Source organism: Canis lupus, chromosome 35, assembly GCF_048164855.1.
Source record: "Canis lupus baileyi chromosome 35, mCanLup2.hap1, whole genome shotgun sequence".
In the NCBI taxonomy this organism is placed as follows: Eukaryota; Metazoa; Chordata; class Mammalia; order Carnivora; family Canidae; genus Canis; species Canis lupus.
Window position 1 is genome coordinate 26,284,396 of NC_132872.1, and position 18,706 is coordinate 26,303,101.

General features: G+C 37.0%; 1 protein-coding gene across 1 annotated transcript; it reads right to left on the minus strand.

Moving 5' to 3' along the window:
- Positions 1-17,712: 17,712 nt before the first annotated feature.
- LOC140624866 (olfactory receptor 5H2-like) lies at positions 17,713-18,684 on the minus strand. Its single transcript, XM_072811800.1, has one exon. The coding sequence runs from the start codon at positions 18,640-18,642 to the stop codon at positions 17,713-17,715; it is 930 nt and encodes a 309-aa protein (XP_072667901.1). The 5' UTR covers positions 18,643-18,684.
- Between the last annotated feature and the right edge of the window lie 22 nt (positions 18,685-18,706).

Consider the following 18,706-nt stretch of genomic DNA (forward strand, 5'->3'; position numbering starts at 1 on the left):
GTCCTCACCAGGTGTTACCTGAGTTGAAACAGTAAATGGGAAAAAACTCATTGAATTTACAACATGAAAATATGGAGAGAAAATTTGAAGTGAATTATGCATATCAGAATCCTCTCTCAATTTTGTGTGTTACCTCTTTAATGGGCAGACTCTTTTTTGAGGGCGTAGAAATAAATGCAACTATTTCAGTTTTTGAATGTATTGCAATCAACAGATCTGGAGAAATGAAAGACATTATAGTATGGCTCAAATTTATGGAATAGAATGGCTATGATATGGCAATTTTATGTTTGGGATATAGATGTAGGGTGAAGTAAGAGGAGCTTGATGGGCTTTAGTAATAAAATGAGCTGATAGCATGTGAAGTTTCTTAAACATTATTCATCAGAGACTAAGCATAGGAAAAAAACTTTTAATATGTGGTGGAGTAGAGAATAGGCTACTGAGGTGGGGAAATTGGGGTCAGCAATACTAGTCAAGAGAAAGTTACTACTATTCAGTGTTTTCTCAAACCAGAACCTATTGTAAAACCTAAATCTATATATATTTTAAAGATTTTATTAATTTGTCCATCAGAGAGAGAGACAGACAGACAGAGAGAGACAGAGACACAGGCAGTGAGAGAAGCAGTCTCCCCATGGGGAGCCCAATGTGGGACTGGATCCTGGGTCTCCAGGATCAGGCCCTGGACCGAAGGCAGCGCTAAACCGCTGAGCCACCGGGCTGCCCTCAAGTCTGTATTTTTAATAAAACTTTCCCCAGGGGATCCCTGGGTGGCGCAGCGGTTTGGCGCCTGCCTTTGGCCCAGGGCGCGATCCTGGAGACCCGGGATCGAATCCCACATCGGGCTCCCGGTGCATGGAGCCTGCTTCTCCCTCTGCCTATGTCTCTGCCTCTCTCTCTCTCTCTGTGTGACTCTCATAAATAAATAAAAATTTAAAAAAAAATAAAATAAAACTTTCCCCAGATTACACACTGGAACCTTTTATGCAAAATATAGATTTGAGGTTTTACTGAAGACATTGATTTAGTGGATCCACTATTTAGGCTAATAATCTGCATTCTACATAATCTCTAAGTGACTCAAGTGACATGGCTAATCCACGTGCGAAATGAGTCCAGAATGTAGATGCTGTACCTCTCTGATGTTGGAGGAAGAAGAGTTGGTCAGTGACGTATAGATAAGTCACTTGGCAACTGGGTAGACTCTCATGAAACATTGATTAAGGACTCGGATGCAGTGACCAGTTAGTGGACACCCAGTGCATATATACTTTGTAGTATGAATCTACTACAAGTCTTGAATTAGAGGTCATTGGGGTAGACTGACGGCATGCTTATTTATGACCTATCCTTTGGGGAACACAGAAAATGAAGAGAAGGGCAAATAAACTGACAAAATATGTTAAAGCGGAGTGAAGATGTATGTCATTTTTAGATACCCAATCTGATCCTCTTCTACCACATAATGTTAGTTCCAGACAGTCTACCACCCATTCTAAGAGCCAGAAGAGTGACAACTGACTTTCTATCCCCCTAACAGCTAGAGTGAGGAAACTTGGTGTAGGTTCCACAAATCTAACTCACCCACAGTAGATTTGGAATTTGGAGAGGGAGAGGAAAAGGGACAAGGACAAAACAGAATTTGAGTTGCTAAGCCAGCTAAGGTACAATATGAAGGTTCCAGCAAACGCATCCTGCATCCACACTAATGATGCTTTCAGTATGAACAGTGGCATTCCCACACAGCAGCAGTGACAGCAACCAATGTTGGGACATGAGTTTGCTGTTGATAGAACTCCTGGCTTCCTTCTGTTGCTGCCCATTTTGTTTCCAGTTGATTTCATCAAATCCCCAGCATTTCTGTGCTACAGGAGATCCATTTAAAACATCATTTCTTGTTGCAACTAATAGCCCTACTGGTAGTGATAAACAGGAAAAGACCAGGAAAGGAAACGGCAAAATGATCAAGAAAAGAAGGGAAACAGGACACATGAGTGTCATGAACATAAAGAGAGGAAGATACTCAAGAAGGACAAAGAGAGTTATGGTGCCAGTTGATGAAATAGATGCTCTGAAGCACAAGGAGTGAACAGATGTGATTGAGCATGGAGACTGAGAGATTTGCAGTGGCTTTAGTGAGAGCAATTTCTGTTATGTGATGTAGTCAAGGCCAGAGAATAATGAGCAGTGAATGGGAAACCAGTTGCTCAACAGTGAGCAGGGAAAGGGCATTGAATCCTCCAGGAATGTGGAAGACAGTTGTTATATGTCTGCTGCAGATGGACAAATACAATATTTTTAATGATATTTCATTTAATAAAAGTGTTCAAAAGATAGAAGAGGATAAGGAGTCTTCAAAAGGCAAAAGAAGACCACAGAAGGAGAAATCAGAGTGGGTGAAGTTCACAAGACGCACAAATACGCAGAGAACAGGCACATGGGTGAATAAGTGTGGGAAAGAGAAGCAAAAGATTAAGAATATATCAAGGGTGCCTGGATGGGCCAGTTGGTTAAGTGTCCAACTCTTGATTTTAGTTCAAGTCATAATCTGAGAGTCCTAGGACTGAGGCATGCACTGAGGCTCAGCACTCAGTGGGGGTCTGTTTGAGGATTTTTTCTCTCTCTCCCTCTGACGCATCTGCCCCCACTCACACATACTCTCTCTAAAATAAATAAATAAATCTTAAAAAAAGAGAATGTATCTGAGAAAGGCTATGAATAACAAAAACATAAAGGGCCAGAGTTTCAGGATAAATGTTTATGTAACCCTTGACATTTAGTTGTCAACACTGGGAATCTTTTTTTCTTTTCTTAATTCAAATTTCCAAAAATATTTTTCTATGGAATATGTGTATGCAAGGGATTCTCATTTAAATGTTACCTCACAAACTTTTTCCATAATGTATTAGCACTGCCTGAAAGATTTTTCTATTTAAAAGTTGCTTTACATTTGTTTTTACAGTAATTAGAACTGACTTTTCCTAGAATTCCTTGTGGTTTTACTTGAGAGCACCTTTTCTCTCCCAGTTTTTTAACAGAACAAAATTTTAACAGAACAAAATTCCACAGTGGAGTGGAATACAGGTGATATAAATACCAAAGCCAATCATTGCACTCATTAAATGTATATTTATTTGGAAAATGCTTCCTTCCAAGCAATTCCAAATCAGCAAATAATTGAAAGATCTCAAATTTAGTTTGTGTGGGTGCTTATTATGCTATAAATCCTGGAAAGATCAGTGAAGGAGCGCTTACTGCCTATTTCCTGCTAAATGTACATAAGTAGTTAATGAAATTCTTGTCAGAAGTGGGAGATAGGATAGGGTTAATATGCAAGTGACTTATCTCAAACCTTTGAATCAGAAAATGTGATGAGATAAACATAATGGAGATTTTAATCAGAATAAGAAGCAGAAAGATTTCTTATGTAGGAATCATTATGAAGTGATTTTTAAATGTAGTTTAAATTGTTGACATTCTAGTTCATGAATTATAGACATGTTAAGTAAGAAACAGCATTGTTAACAGAGTAATTCAGTTTCTAAAGTCATTATAGGCATGTTAAGTAAGAAACAGCATTGTTAAAAAGAGTAATTCAGTTTCGGTCTTATAGCTATTTTGTTTATATAGAGGATAGTCATTAAAATTTAATATGTAAATTATTCACTATTTGTTTTCTGTTATTCACCTGGGTCTTTGGCTCTTATAAACCCAATGTAAAATTATTATAAATATAATATTATGCCAACTTTATATATAAGGAGTAATGAATACTATAGAAACCATTTCTCTCTTACTCATATCTTATAAGAAACTGAGGAAATTCTTTCAAAGTGTTAGGCTTTCTAAAATAGATAAGAAATACTGAGCACTTACATGACCTTAACATGGGTAGCAAGTCCTTGCACAGTGATTCACTGTGCAGGATTCATTTAGCAAGTTCAGGAAAATGTTGTTTATATCAATTCATTTCAAGTACAAGAGTCAACCAGTTGTGCGTATTTGGGCTTTTTGCCAAAAGAGGAAGGAGTGAAGAAATAAAATTCTCCTAATAGCACCCAAGGCTTCCCTTTATGACAAAACTAAATTATTCTTCTGGGCATTGTAGATTTGGACATGTATGAGAAGTCCATGTATCTCCTAGGGCATCACAGACTCTGAAATCATAAACATCAAGTCATCATAACTACTGTATCGTATGCCTTTATTTTCCACTATTAATGACACCTCCAATCTATTTATGCAAATTTCAGTTTATAAATTTTGTTGTTCTGAGTGCTTTGATTAGTATGAACTTATCTGAGCTAATCATACATGATTTTAACAAGGCCAGAGTTCTAGGCTCCCTTCAGGAGCCAACCCCAAATGCAGTTGCCCCCCTCACGCAAATTGCAGCTCACTTTTCCAGACCTGTTTCCCACTTTAATTTGTAAACAGCTGAGAAATATTACTTGGCAAAGGTCAAGGGAAGATAAATGGGAAATGGGAAACAAAGTGAAGGTCCATAGAGGGAGGTGATATATAACAATGCTTCTCAAACATTAATGCCTGTGAATCTCCTGGCAATTTTCTTAAAATGCAAATCCTCCTTTGATAGGTCAGGGAGGATATCTGAGAATCATCATGTCTCAAGAGGTGATGCCCTGGACATTGTCTACCTTTAAGGCCTTCCATCATTGGAGGGTCTAGATGATCTTGGAGCTAGATCATTGGAGAAACAAACAAAGTGGTAAAAATAGCTGGCATGCAAAGAGAAGCAAGAAGGAGCAAGATGGGACAAGAAAGACCAGCATGGTTGGGTCTGGAGGCTAAGTCAGGCACTTTGTTCTTTACCCCAATTTTAAGGACAATTAGTAAGATATTTTGAACATGGTGGTAAGGTGTTGCTATTTACCTTTTGGCATTAAGAGAGAAGTAAATGACAATGAATGTCCATTCAGAAAATAACCTTATTTATATAAAAATATTACAATGTAGAAACGATAACATTTTGATTTGGTATCTGAAGAGTAGGAAAAATCCTTAACTTCTACTGGGGACTTCAAAGGGGGAAAGCAAAGGGCTTGTATTTTGATAGAGTCCTATGTCCTTAGAATTTGTTTCTGGGGACGCCTGGGTGACTCAGCAGTTGAGCATCTGCCTTCAGCTTAGGGGGTGATCCCAGGATCCAGGAACAAGTCCCACAAGGGGCTCCTGCAGAGAGCCTGTTTTTCCCTCTGCCTGTGTCTCTGACTCTGTGTTTGTGTGTGTGTGTGTGTGTGTGTATGTCTCTCATGAATAAATAAATAAATCTTAAAAAAAGAATTTGTTTCTGAAAGCCAAAGAAGGGAAATAAGCTAACATAAATAAAAGAGAAGTTCTGTGGAAAGTCAGCAAAGGGTGGGTGAGCAATACGTGCATTTCAACATAATCCAAACTTGAGTTAAATTTAATTCTCCCTTCAACTTTGTGTATTTATCTCTCACCTCATTTTGTGGCCAATCTATGGGTCCAAAACTCTGCATTACTGCTTCTAATATGAGTAGTTTTCTCAATTTTAGTTATTTTAAATTGTGGTTCATTATATTGCACTATGGTCATTGTTTGCACTTCCCCAACGCGGAATTATATTGAAAATATTTTTGTGTCTCAATTTGACATCTGTATATCTTGTTTACTGAAGTACCTATTCAAATATTTTCTCTTTTATAAATTTAGTTATATATTTCTTATTTTTCAGCTTTGAAATTCTTCTTATATTCTGGATACAAAGCTTTTATCAGATGCATGATTTGCAAATATTTACTTACAGAACTTGATCTTCTTTCCTTCCATAGGATATCACACTTGTTCCTTACACAACAACCACTATAGACCCATTGGTAGACATTTACATACCAGAAGTTGAGAAATAAATCCAACAATTCAGGGCCCATTTATCTAGGTCAAATTTCTAGCAATTCAGTTGGTAGGTCATATGTAGACATCTCTTCTAAGGTAAAGGATAAGTTGTTGCATCTGGTCATTCTGCAGCCAAAAGAAAGATACAACTCCTACTAGGACCCTTTGGATTTTGGAGGCAGTGCCATCTTCATTTGGGTGTATTATTCCAAACTGTTTACCAAATGTCCAGAAAGCTGTTAGTTTGAAGTGTGCCTCTGAACAGGAGATGTATTTACAAAGGTGTAGGTGGCTATGCAAGCTGCTCTACTGCTTGGGTCACATGATCCACCAAAAAAAATGGCAGTTAAAGTCACAGTGGGAGATAAGGGCATTTTTGGAGACTTAGGTAGGTCTTTATAGGTAAATCACAGCACAGGCCTTAAATTTGGAGCCAAGCCATGCCTTCATTACAGACATCTACTCTCCATTTGAGCAACAGCTATTGGTCTGCTACTATACCTTAGTAGAGATTCAGCACTTAATGATGGGCCACCACCCAGGAGATCATAGCAGCTTTCATGAATTGGGTGTTGTATGACCCACCAAACTATAAGATGGAAGTACATGGCCACAGCATCATCGAATGACATCATATATACATGATGTAGCCCCAGCAGGCCTTGAAGGTACCAGTAAGTTGCATGAAGAACTGGTCCAAACACCCACGTTCCCCATGCCTGTTAGACTGGTTTCTCTATTCCAGGCATGCTCCTGCCATCACAGAGGATTCTCTATAATCATTAGACAGAGAGAAAGATGAACTGGGCCTGGTTTACTGACAGTTCTGCAAGATATGCAGGTACCTTTTGAAAGTGGACAACTGTAGCACTATTAAGAGTAGTGCTAAATCCCTGAAGGACAATGATGAAGGAAAATTCTCTAAGACAGGAGAATTTTGAGCATTTACCTGATTGTTCATTTACCTGCTATGAGTCATGGCTGCATATGTGGTTATATCATGATTCAAGGGCTTTGAGAAAAGGTCTAGCTGAATGGTCAGGGACAGTGAAAGATTATGACTGGAAAATGATGACAAGGGAATGTGCGGAAGGAATATGTGGAAAGTGCCCTCTAAATGGACAAAAACTGTGAATGGTTTTCCATCCCATATAGGAACTCACCAAAAAGAAACCTCTTCAGTGGAAAATTTTAATTAAGTGGATTGGATGGCCCATCCACCCATTGTATGGATACCAATCAACATATTTCTCCTGCCGTCTCTGTAATCACCAAAAAGGCTCATGAAAAAGGGGGCTATCAGGGCAGGAATGGAGGTTATGCACAGCTCTACGATATGCAATTCTATTTACTGTGGCTGCCTGGCTATGACCATTGCTGAGCACTCAGTCTGACAACAACATAGATTATACCGAGTCTCTTCATTGGGGTTATCAGTCACCTACCTCACGACAGGTTAATTACATTGGCCCAATTCTAATAATGGAAGGGAAGTGTTGGTTATTACTAGAATAGATACTTATTCAGGATATGGAATTTCAATCCTGTTTGCAATGCTTCTGCCAATACTCTGTGGACTTACGGCATTCTTTGCCTACTATCATAGAATTCCACTTGCCTTGCTTCTAATCAAGCAGCTCATTTCATAGTAAATAAAGTGTGGCAATGGCCCCATCATAATAGAATTCACCTACCTTACCATTTTCCCAACCATCCTGATACAAATAATTTGTTAAAGCAATGGAATTATTTTTGAAATTCAGTTACTGCACCATCTAGATGGGATTCCCAGCAGGGCTTGGCATGGTTCTCCAGAAGGCTATTTTCTGAATCAGTATCCAATACACAGTACTGTTTCTCCTATAGCTAATATTCATGAGTCTAGGAATCAAGTATTTAAAATTCAAGTGGTACCACTCACTATTACCCCTAATGATGAACTAGCCTGAGTTTTTTGCTTCACGTTCCTGGGCTTTTCTGCTCTGCTGTTCTAAATTGTCTTATAGCCAGAAGGATAAACACTTCCACCAGCACACACACACAATGATCCTGTTGAACAGGAAGTTAAGACTGGCACTAGGCCACTTTGTACTCCTTCTTCCTCTGAATTATGTGAAGAAGGGCATTACTCTGTGGGCTGGTGAGATACTGAGGAGAAATTGCACCATGTTTCCACAATGAAGATGAGGACAATATGTCTAAAATTCACATCACTTAGGGTATCTCTCAGTCGTGTAATTCCCTATAATTAAGGTCATTGGAAAATTCCAACAAACCAATTGAGACAGGATTTCTATTGGCCTGACACTTAAGGAATGAAGGTAAAGAGAGTGACCAGGTAAAGAAAACTGACCAGTTGAGGTACTTGTTATAGAAAAAGGGATTGTGGAGTGCGTAGTGGAGGAGGTAGTTGTGAACACCAGCTATAACCATAGGAGTAGTCACGGAATTGAGCACTGTAATTTCCATAAATATTTGCTTCTCGCTTTGGTAAGAATATATTTGTGTGTGTTTGTGTGCCATGTGTGTGTGTTTATACAGACTCATATATATATAAACAGCAAATATATTTATTTTCTTTCCACTCATATTCTCTTATATAAGACAATGTATTGAATTTAGTGCATAGTAATTAATTAACTTAATTGTCATCATAGTATTTAAGTTATGAGTATCAAGGGGAAGAGTAAACATCACTCAAACACTTTACCTCCTTTTCTGGGGAAAGTTTTAGTGCATTTTCCGTTTTACACAGCATAGTGCATCATGTTAGGTGGAATTATGACCTTGCTATTGTCTTTACTTCCAATTAAGTATGGTCTAAGGAATTGTGGATTGGTGACAAGTTGACAGTGGGTGGATGTGTGATGGTTCATTGTATATGCCAACCTGACTAGTCCACAGGCTGTCCAGATCCCTGGTTAAATGGTTTTTCTGGTTGTATTTGTGAGGGTGCGTTCCACAGAGCTTAGTATTATATCAGTGACCTGAGTAAAGTAAACGGCCCACTCTGATGCTGGTGGGCATTAGCTAAACCCTTGAAAGGCTGAATGGAATAAAAGGCAGAGGAAGGTTAAATTCACTCTGCCTGACTGGTTGATCTGAGAAACTAATATCCTTTGTGCTCTCGGTTATCAGGCTTTCAGATGTGATGGATGGAATTTACACCTTCCATCAGCTCTCCCATTCTCAGGTAAAGAATTGTCTTCTTATAGAAATACACCATCCTCTTCCTGAGTCTCTGCCTTGCAGACAGCAAGTCATGGGATTTGTCATCCTCGATAATCATGTGAGCCAGAATCCTATAATAAATATGTTCAGAGATACAGATATAGATATAGGTTGTATATAGATTTAGATATAGCTATAGATAGATGATAGATAGATAGATAGATAGATAGATAGATAGATAATAATAGATAGATAAATCTTACTGGTTCTGAAGGGGTGGTGGGTAGGGAAATGGGGTAACTGGATGACAGGCATCAAGGAGGGCATGTGAGTGATAAGCACTAGGTGTTATACTATATGTTGGCACTTTGAATTTAAATAAAAAGAAAGTAAAGGAATGGAAAAACATTCATCATGCAAATAGATGTCCACAAAAAGTTGGAATAGTCATACTTATATCAGAAAAACTAAATTTTAAAACAAAGACAGAAACAAGAAATGAAGAAGGGCACTGCATCATAATCAAGAGATCTATCTAACAAGACAATCTAACAGTTGCACATATTTATGCCCCACCTTGGAAGCACTCAAATATATAAAACATCTAATAACAGACACAAAGGAACCCACTGATAATAATACAATTATTATTAGGCCAGATGGGGGAGCCTGGAGTCACATAACCATGAGGAAGTCTACCTTGTTTTTTTTTTTTTTTTTTTTTTTTTATTGGTGTTCAATTTACTAACATACAGAATAACCCCCAGTGCCCGTCACCCATTCACTCCCACCCCCCGCCCTCCTCCCCTTCTACCACCCCTAGTTCGTTTCCCAGAGTTAGCAGTCTTTACGTTCTGTCTCCCTTTCTGATATTTCCCACACATTTCTTCTCCCTTCCCTTATTTTCCCTTTCACTATTATTTATATTCCCCGATGTTTCTAGCAGCAATGGCCACTATAGCCAAACTGTGGAAGGAGCCTCGGTGTCCAACGAAAGATGAATGGATAAAGAAGATGTGGTTTATGTATACAATGGAATATTACTCAGCTATTAGAAATGACAAATACCCACCATTTGCTTCAACGTTGATGGAACTGGAGGGTATTATGCTGAGTGAAGTAAGTCAGTCGGAGAAGGACAAACATTATATGTTCTCATTCATTTGGGGAATATAAATAATAGTGAGAGGAAGTCTACCTTGTGTGGTGCTCTAGCTGGCTCTCCTTCAGTTGTTGCAGCCAGACCACTAGCAGAAGTTAACACCCCACTTACAACAATGGACAAATCATCAAAGCAGAAAATCAACAGGGAAACAATGGCTTTGAGTGGTACACTGGACCAAATGAACTTAACAGATAGATTCAGAACATTGCATCCTGAAACAGCAGAATACACATTCTTTTCAAGTAGACACAGAACATTTTCCAGAATAAGTCACATATTAGGCCACAAAATAAGCCTCAAGAAATTAAAAAAATTGAAATCATCCCATGCATCTTTTCTTACCACAATGCTATGAAATTAGAAGTCAACAAGAAGAAAAAATATAGAAAGACACAATAACATAGAAGTTGAATAACATGCTACTAAGCAATGAATGGCTCAACCAGGAAATACAAGAAGAACTCAAAAAAAGTATATGGAAACAAATAAAAATGAAAACACATGGCTCAAAACCTTTGGGATTCAGCAAAAGCCATTCTAAGAGGGAAGTTTGAAGCAATACAGGCTACCTCAAGAAAAAACTAAAATAACCTAACCTTAACACCTAACGGGGTTAGAAAAATAACAAGCCAAACCTAAAACCAGCAAAGGAAGGAAATAATAAATGTCAGAGTGGAGACAAATGATATAGAAACTAAAAAAACAAAAACAAAAACAAAAAACCCAAAACACAAACAAACAAAAACTATAACAGATCAATGAAACCAGGAGCTGCTTCTATGAATGCTCAATAAAAGTGATAAGTTTCTAGCCAGACTTATCAAGAAAAAAAAAACAGAAAGGACCCAAATAAATGAAATAACAATTAGAGAGGAAAAATAACAAACAACAACACAGAAATACACAAGATTATAAGATAAGTTTATTAAAAAATATATGCCAACAAATTGGACAACCTAATAGAAATGAATAAGTTCCTAGAAACATATAACCTACAAAAACTGAAATGGGAAGAAATGGGAAAATTGAGCAAACCAATTACCAGTGAATAAATCGAATCAGTAATCAAAAGACTCCTAACAATCAAATGCCCAAGACCAGAGAACTTCACAGGCAAATTCTTCTGGTCTTTTATACATATTCTCTCAAAATATTCCAAAAAATGCAAAAGGAAGAAAAACTTCCAAAGTTATTCAAGGAGGCCAGCATCACCTTGATACCAAAACCAGCTGAAGACACAACAACAACAACAACAACAAAAACATAACTACAGGCCAGTATCTCTGATGAACATAGATGTGAAAATCCCCAGCAAAATACTAGCAAACCCAATCCAACAATACATTAACAAAGTCATTCATACAATCCAGTGGGTTTTATTCCTGGTTTGGAAGGACAGTTCAATATGTGCAAATTAATCAACATGATACATCACAACTAATAAGAGAAAGGATAAGAACCATATGATCATTTCAATAGACACAGAAAAAGAATTTGATAAAATACAACATCTATCCATGATAAAAACCCTGAACAAAGTAAGTTTTGAGGGAACATACTCTACATAGTGAAGGCTGTCCTTAAAAAGCCCACAGCTAACATCATCCTCAACTAAAAACTTCAGTTTTTCCTCTGTGTTCAGGAATAAGACAAAGATGTTCACTCTCGTCACTTTTTTTCAACACAGTACTGGAAGTCCTAGCCTCAGCAAACAACAAGAAGAAGGAAAAGGCATCCAAATCCATAAGGAAGAAGCCAAACTTTCACTATTTGCAGATGACATGATACTCTATACAGAAAACCCAGAAGACTCCACCAAAAATCTGTTAGAACTGAGAAATGAGTTCAGCAAAGCTGCAGGATACAAAATCAAGACTTTTCTTGCTTCTTGAGGTAGGCCTGTATTGCGATATACTTCTCTCTCAGGACGGCCATTGCTATATCTTAGAGATTTTGGACTGTCATGTTTTCCTTTACATTTGCTTCCATATTTTTTTTAAATTTTTATTTATTTATGATAGTCACAGAGAGAGAGAGAGAGAGAGAGAGAGGCAGAGACACAGGCAGAGGGAGAAGCAGGCTCCATGCACCGGGAGCCTGACGTGGGATTCCATTCCGGGTCTCCAGGATCGTGCCCTGGGCCAAAGGCAGGCGCCAAACCGCTGCGCCACCCAGGGATCCCAATTTGCTTCCATATATATATTTTTAATTTCTTCTTTAATTTCGTGGTTAACCCATTCATTCTTTAGTAGGATGATCTTTAACCTCCATGTATTTGTGTTTTTTCCAAATGTTTTTTTCTTGTAGTTGACTTCAAGTTTCATAAAGTTCGAGTCTAAAAATATGCATGGTATGATCTCCTTGTTTTTGTACCTGCTCAGAGCTGATTGGTGACCTAATCCATGATCTATTCTGGAGAATGTTCCATGTGCACTCAAAAAGAATGTGTATTCTGTTGCTTTAGAATGCAATGGTCTGAAAATGTCTGTTAAGTCTATGTTGCCAGTGTATCATTTAGAGTCATGATTTCCTTGTTGAGTTTCTGCTTAGAAAAGTCTCAAATATAATAATAATAATAATAATAATAATAAATAATAATAATAATAAAAATTTAAAAAGGAAAAACAAAAAAAAGTCTCAAACACACAACCTAAATTTACACCTAAAGGAGCTAGAAAAGGAAAAGCAAATAAAGCCTAAAGCCAGCAGAAGAAGGGAAATGATAAAGATTAGAGGAGAAATAAATGATATAGAAGCAACAACAGAAACAACAAAAACCCAGAAAAGATGAACAAAACTGAGAGCTTGTTTTTCACAAGATTTAATAAAATTGATATACCCCTAGCGAGTCTTATCAAAAAGAGAAATGATCCAGATAGTTAAATCAAAATGAAAGAGGAGAGATCACTGTCAACACTACAGAAATACAACCAATTATAAGATAATACTATGAAAAATTATATGCCCGTAGACCGGACAACCTGAGGATGCCAGGGTGACTCAGTCTGTTAAGAACCTGACTTCAGCTTAGGTCATGATATCAGGGTTTTGGGGTCCAGCCCCATGTCAGGCTCCCTGCTCAATGGGGAGTCTGCTTCTCCCTCTCTCCTCCCCATCTTGTCCTCTCCATCTCTCAAATAAATAAAATCTTAAAAAACAAAATTAAACTGGAGAACCTGGAAGAAATAAAAGAGTTTTAGAAACCTACAAACTATTAAAACTAAAAAGGGAAGAACTACAGAATTTGAACAGACCCATAACCAGGAAAGAAATGGAATTAGGAATCCAAAAATCAAACAAAATAACTGGGCCAGATGGCTTCCCAGGGGAATTCTATCTGATATTTATTTTTTAAAGATTTTATTTATTTATTCATGAGACACACAAAGAGACAGGCAGAGACACAGGCAGAAAGAGAAGCAGGCTCGATCCCAGGACCCTGGGATCACATCCTGAGTCAAAGGCAGACATTCAACCACTGAGCCACCCCAGCGTCCCTCTATCAGACATTTGAAGAAGAGTTAATACCTGTTCTTCTCAAACTATTCCAAAAAATAGAAATGTAAGGAAAACTTCCAAACTCATTCTATGAAGTTAGCATTGCCTTGATTCCAAAACCCTACCAAGAAGGAGAATTACAGGCCAATATCCTGATGAACATGTACTCAAAAATTCTCAATAAAATACTAGCAAATCAAATTCAACAGTACATTAAAGAATTATTCACTACAATCACATGGGATTTATTCCTGGGCTGCTGGGGTGATTCAGTATTCCCAAATCAATCCACATCATACAAGACATTAATAAAAGAAAGGATAAGAACTATATGATCCTGTCAATACATGCAGAAAAACATTTGATAAAATGCAGCATTCTTTCTTGGAAAAACAGAACAAAACCTTAACTGAGTACGGATATAGATGGAACATCCCTCAACCTCATAAAGGTCATGTATTAAAGACCTACAGCTAATATTATTCTCAATGAGGAAAAACTGAGAACCTTTCCCCGATGGTCAGGAAAAAGACAAGGATATCCACTCTCAACATTACTGTTTAACGTAGTACTGGAAGTCTTAGCCTCAGGTGTCAGACAACAGAAGAAATAAAAGGCATCCAAATTGACAAGGAAGTCAAACTTTTACTCTTTGCAATGACAGGATACTCTATGTAGGAAACCCAAAAGACTCCACCAAAAATATTGCTAGACCTCAGACATGAATTTTCAGCAAAGCTGCAGGATATAAAATCAATGTGAAGAAATCTCTTGTACCTCTATACACCAATAATGAAGCAGCAGAAAAAGAAATCAAAGAATCTATTCCATTTGCAATTGCACCAAAAACAATAATATACCTTTGGAAAAAACTAATTAAAGAGGTAAAAGATCTGTACTCTAAATTTTATAGATTGCTTAGAAAGAAATTGAAGAGGATACAAAGAAATGGAAAAGTATTCCATGCTCCTGGGTTGGAAGAACATTGCACTCAAAACAGTGTGGTACTGGTACAAAAACAGATGCATAGATCAATGGAACAGAAGAGAGAACCCAGAAATGGACCTACAAGTATATGTTCAACTAATGTTAAACAAAGCAGGAAAGAATATCCTATGGAAAAAAAGACAGTCTCTTCAACAAATAGTGTTGGGAAAACTGGATAGCAACCTGCAGAAGAATGAAACTGGACCACTTTCTTACAGCATACAGAAAAATAAATTCACCTAAATGTGAGATAGGAAACCACCAAAATCCTAATGGAGAAAGCAGGCAGAAACCTCTTTGAACTCAGCTGTAGCAACTTATTAGACATGTCACCAGAGACAAGGGGGGGGGGGGAAGCAAAAGTTAATGATTAGGACATCATCAAGAGAAAAAGCTTGTGCACACCAAAGAAAGCAATCAACAAAACTAAAAGGCAGTGTACAGAATGGGAGAAGATATTTTGAAATGACATATCTGATAAAGGGTTAGTATCCAAAAATCTATAAAGAACATATACAGCTCAACACCCCAAAAGCAAATAATCCAATTGAAAAATGGACAGAAGACATGAACAGCCATTTTTCCAAAAAAAGACATACAGGTGGCAAACAGACACACGAAAAGGCTCTCATTATCACTCATCAGTGAAATGCAAATCAAAACCACACACAACACAAGATATTACTTCATACAACACAAGAAACAACAGGTGTTGGTGAGTATATGGAGAGAAAGGAAACTTCTTATATTGTTGGGTGGGAATGCACACTGGTGCAGTACTGTGGAAAAGAGTATAGAGGTCTCTCAAAAAGTTAAAAATAGAAATAACATATGATACAGCAACTGCACTACTGGGTATTTACCCAAAGGATACACACCATTTTTTAAAATTTTTTGTTTATTTATGATAGTCACACACATACACACAGAGGAGAGAGAGAGAGAGAGAGAGGCAGAGACACAGGCAGAGGGAAAAGCAGGCTCCATGCCCCGGGAGCCCGACGTGGGATTCGATCCCAGGTCTCCAGGATCGCGCCCTGGGCCAAAGGCAGGCACCAAACCGCTGCGCCACCCAGGGATCCCGATACACACCATTAATTCAAGGGGATACAGGCATCCCTATGTTTGTAGGGGCATTGTTTACAATAGGCAAGATATGGAAGCAGCCCAAGTGTCCTTCATTTGAGGAATGAATAAAAAAGTTGTGATTACATATATATAAAATATATATTATACAATATACATATAATATATAATCATATATAATATACTAATATATACTATACTAATATATAATATATTATATATACTATACTATATATAATATAGTATAATACTAATATAATATAGTATAATATACTCTATATAATATAATATACTATTATATATACTATATATAATATACTATATATAATATCTATATATAATGCTAATGGAATATATCAGAGAAAGACAAATACCATATGATCATTCATATGTGGGATTTAAGAAACAAACCAAATAAGCAATGAGTGGAGGGAGAAAAGAGTGTGGGAGCAAACCAAGAAACAGACTGTTAACTAGAGAGACCAAACTCATGGTTACTAGAGGGGAGGTGGTTGGAGCAGTGGGTAAGATAAGTGATAAGGATTAAGGAATGTACTTATGATGAGCGCTTGGTGATTAAAATCAAAACTTAAAAAAATACAAATTAAAAAGCTAATAGATGAAAACTCAATATTATATATGGCCATTAGTGGCCTAGAAGAATAAGTAAAATATCCAATGTTTCAAACGAGTGACCATTTTTATCTTCTTCAATGTAATCTGTAAATGTGTCAAGGAAGTGAAACATTTAAGAAGACCTTTGAAGAAAGGATACCATTTCAATTGTACATGAAAGATGGGTACACTTAGGAAGCATTCTCTGTGGAGAGACCATATGAACAACAACATATGCCAAAAGAGGGTATCCAGAAGGCTTTCAGTAAGTTATTTTTTTAGGTAAAACACAGGGTCAGTAGAAGAATTTTGAAGAAAGAGATTTCAGAGTCCTATTAAGATTTTATTTGAAAGTACTTCAAACACGGCCAGGCTCACAAATGCAGGATAATGAGTTTACAATGAAATATACTCATTATGCAGGGTAATGAAATATATATATATATACAGAAAAAAATATATATATAAGTATATATATATTACTGTGGAATATATATATAATATATATACATTTACACATGTAAATATATATTTACAAGTGTGCATATGTCATGTAATCTGTTCATATATGTGAATCTCAAATATAAACATGCATATATAGAGTTCTAGATATGTATGCTGTATACATAAATATATATATGTAATCTGATAGATATAACACTCCTTGAAAAGTTATTCCACAAGGATACCATTTAGGCTTCTGTTTATGGAAAAGTCTGACAGCAATGTTTGCAAAGTAAGAGAATATCAACATGATATAAAAGTATCAATAATGTAACAATGACAGATGTTGAGTAGTTTTAGTATGTGATCCTTAGTTGTATCAGTAGGGCCATATGTGGAACTAGTGGTGAGAGAGGAAGGGCAAGGGTAGACTGAAATTGGATATCTCATTATACTTTTTTGCCTCTGTTCACTCAAATACAACCTGACCCCACTGTAGAGTGAAATGTGGTGTGAGTCAAGCTGCACAACTGTGTGGCTATAAAAGACTCGTTCAAATTCTTTTCCCAGAAATTACACTATTACACTGCTTAATGCATTTATGAAGCAATATTGAACATAAAAACATGTAAAATATTTTTAAATTATTTTAGTATGACATGAACACTTGAATAAAATTCTATCTTTTTCAATAATATATCCACATATTTATGATGGTTTATTTGTATTCCCACTTTAAGGCATTTGAATGCTCGGACAATTATACCTGCAAAACATTTGAACACTAGCGAACATATAGCAACATCTAATCTGCACAATTCTGTGTTATTTTAATGGAAGAAGAACAGATGTTACTATGAGTACTAAGCATGTCTCTTTAACATTTTTCTCATTGAATCTATAACTTTCTTATTTCTCAGGCTATAGATCATTGGATTTAACACTGGAATTATGACAGTGTAAAATAGAGAGTCCATCATATCTTGATCATCTGCCTGTGCAGATCTAGGGCGCACATACATGAAAAGGAGGGGGCCATAGTATAAAGACACAGAAAAGAGATGGGCCCCACAGGTGGAGAAGGCTTTTTTTATGCCTTGTAGCGACTTCTTTCTTAATATTGTAAAGAGCACTAGTGTGTAGGAGACAAGAACAGTCAAAATGGTGAAGACTTGTATTGACCCAGAGAAAATAAATACCATCAGATAATTAATAGAAGGATCAGTACAGGAGATCTTAAACAATGGTATAATATCACAGTAAAAATGATGTACTATGATAGAATTGCAGAAGGTTAATCTGAATAAAAAAGAACTGTGAATTATGGCATGAAGAAGTCCTCCTAAAAATGACAAAAGTATCAGCCGGATGCAGAGTGTATTGGACATAATCACTGGATAAGTTAATGGTTTGCATATGGCCACATAGCGATCATAAGCCATTGTTGCCAGCAAAAAGCATTCTGTCGTTGCACTGATTGCAAAGGAAAAAAACTGTATCATACATTCAGAGAGAGAGATCGTTTTGCTTTTGGCAAAGAAACTGACCAGCATCTTGGGGGTCACTGTGGATGATAACCAAGCATCCACAAATGCCAGACTGCCAAGGAACAAGTACATGGGGATGTGAAGCTGAGGATCATTCCAGATGAGAGCAATCAGACCAAGGTTCCCCACAATAGTGAGAAGATAGAAAACCAAGAACATCAAAAATAGAGGGATTTTCCACCGTGGTTCATGTGTGAGTCCTGTGAGAATCAGCTCCATCAGCAATGTTGCATTTTCCTTTTCCATGTTCTCATTGGGTGCTTTCTGAAATGAAATTGAACAAATGACCAAAAATTCAGTCAATTTATGA

What these genes read in the sequence shown, in the direction of transcription:
- LOC140624866 (XM_072811800.1), bottom strand. Translation starts at nt 18,642, where the DNA reads ATGGAAAAGGAAAATGCAACATTGCTGATGGAGCTGATTCTCACAGGA.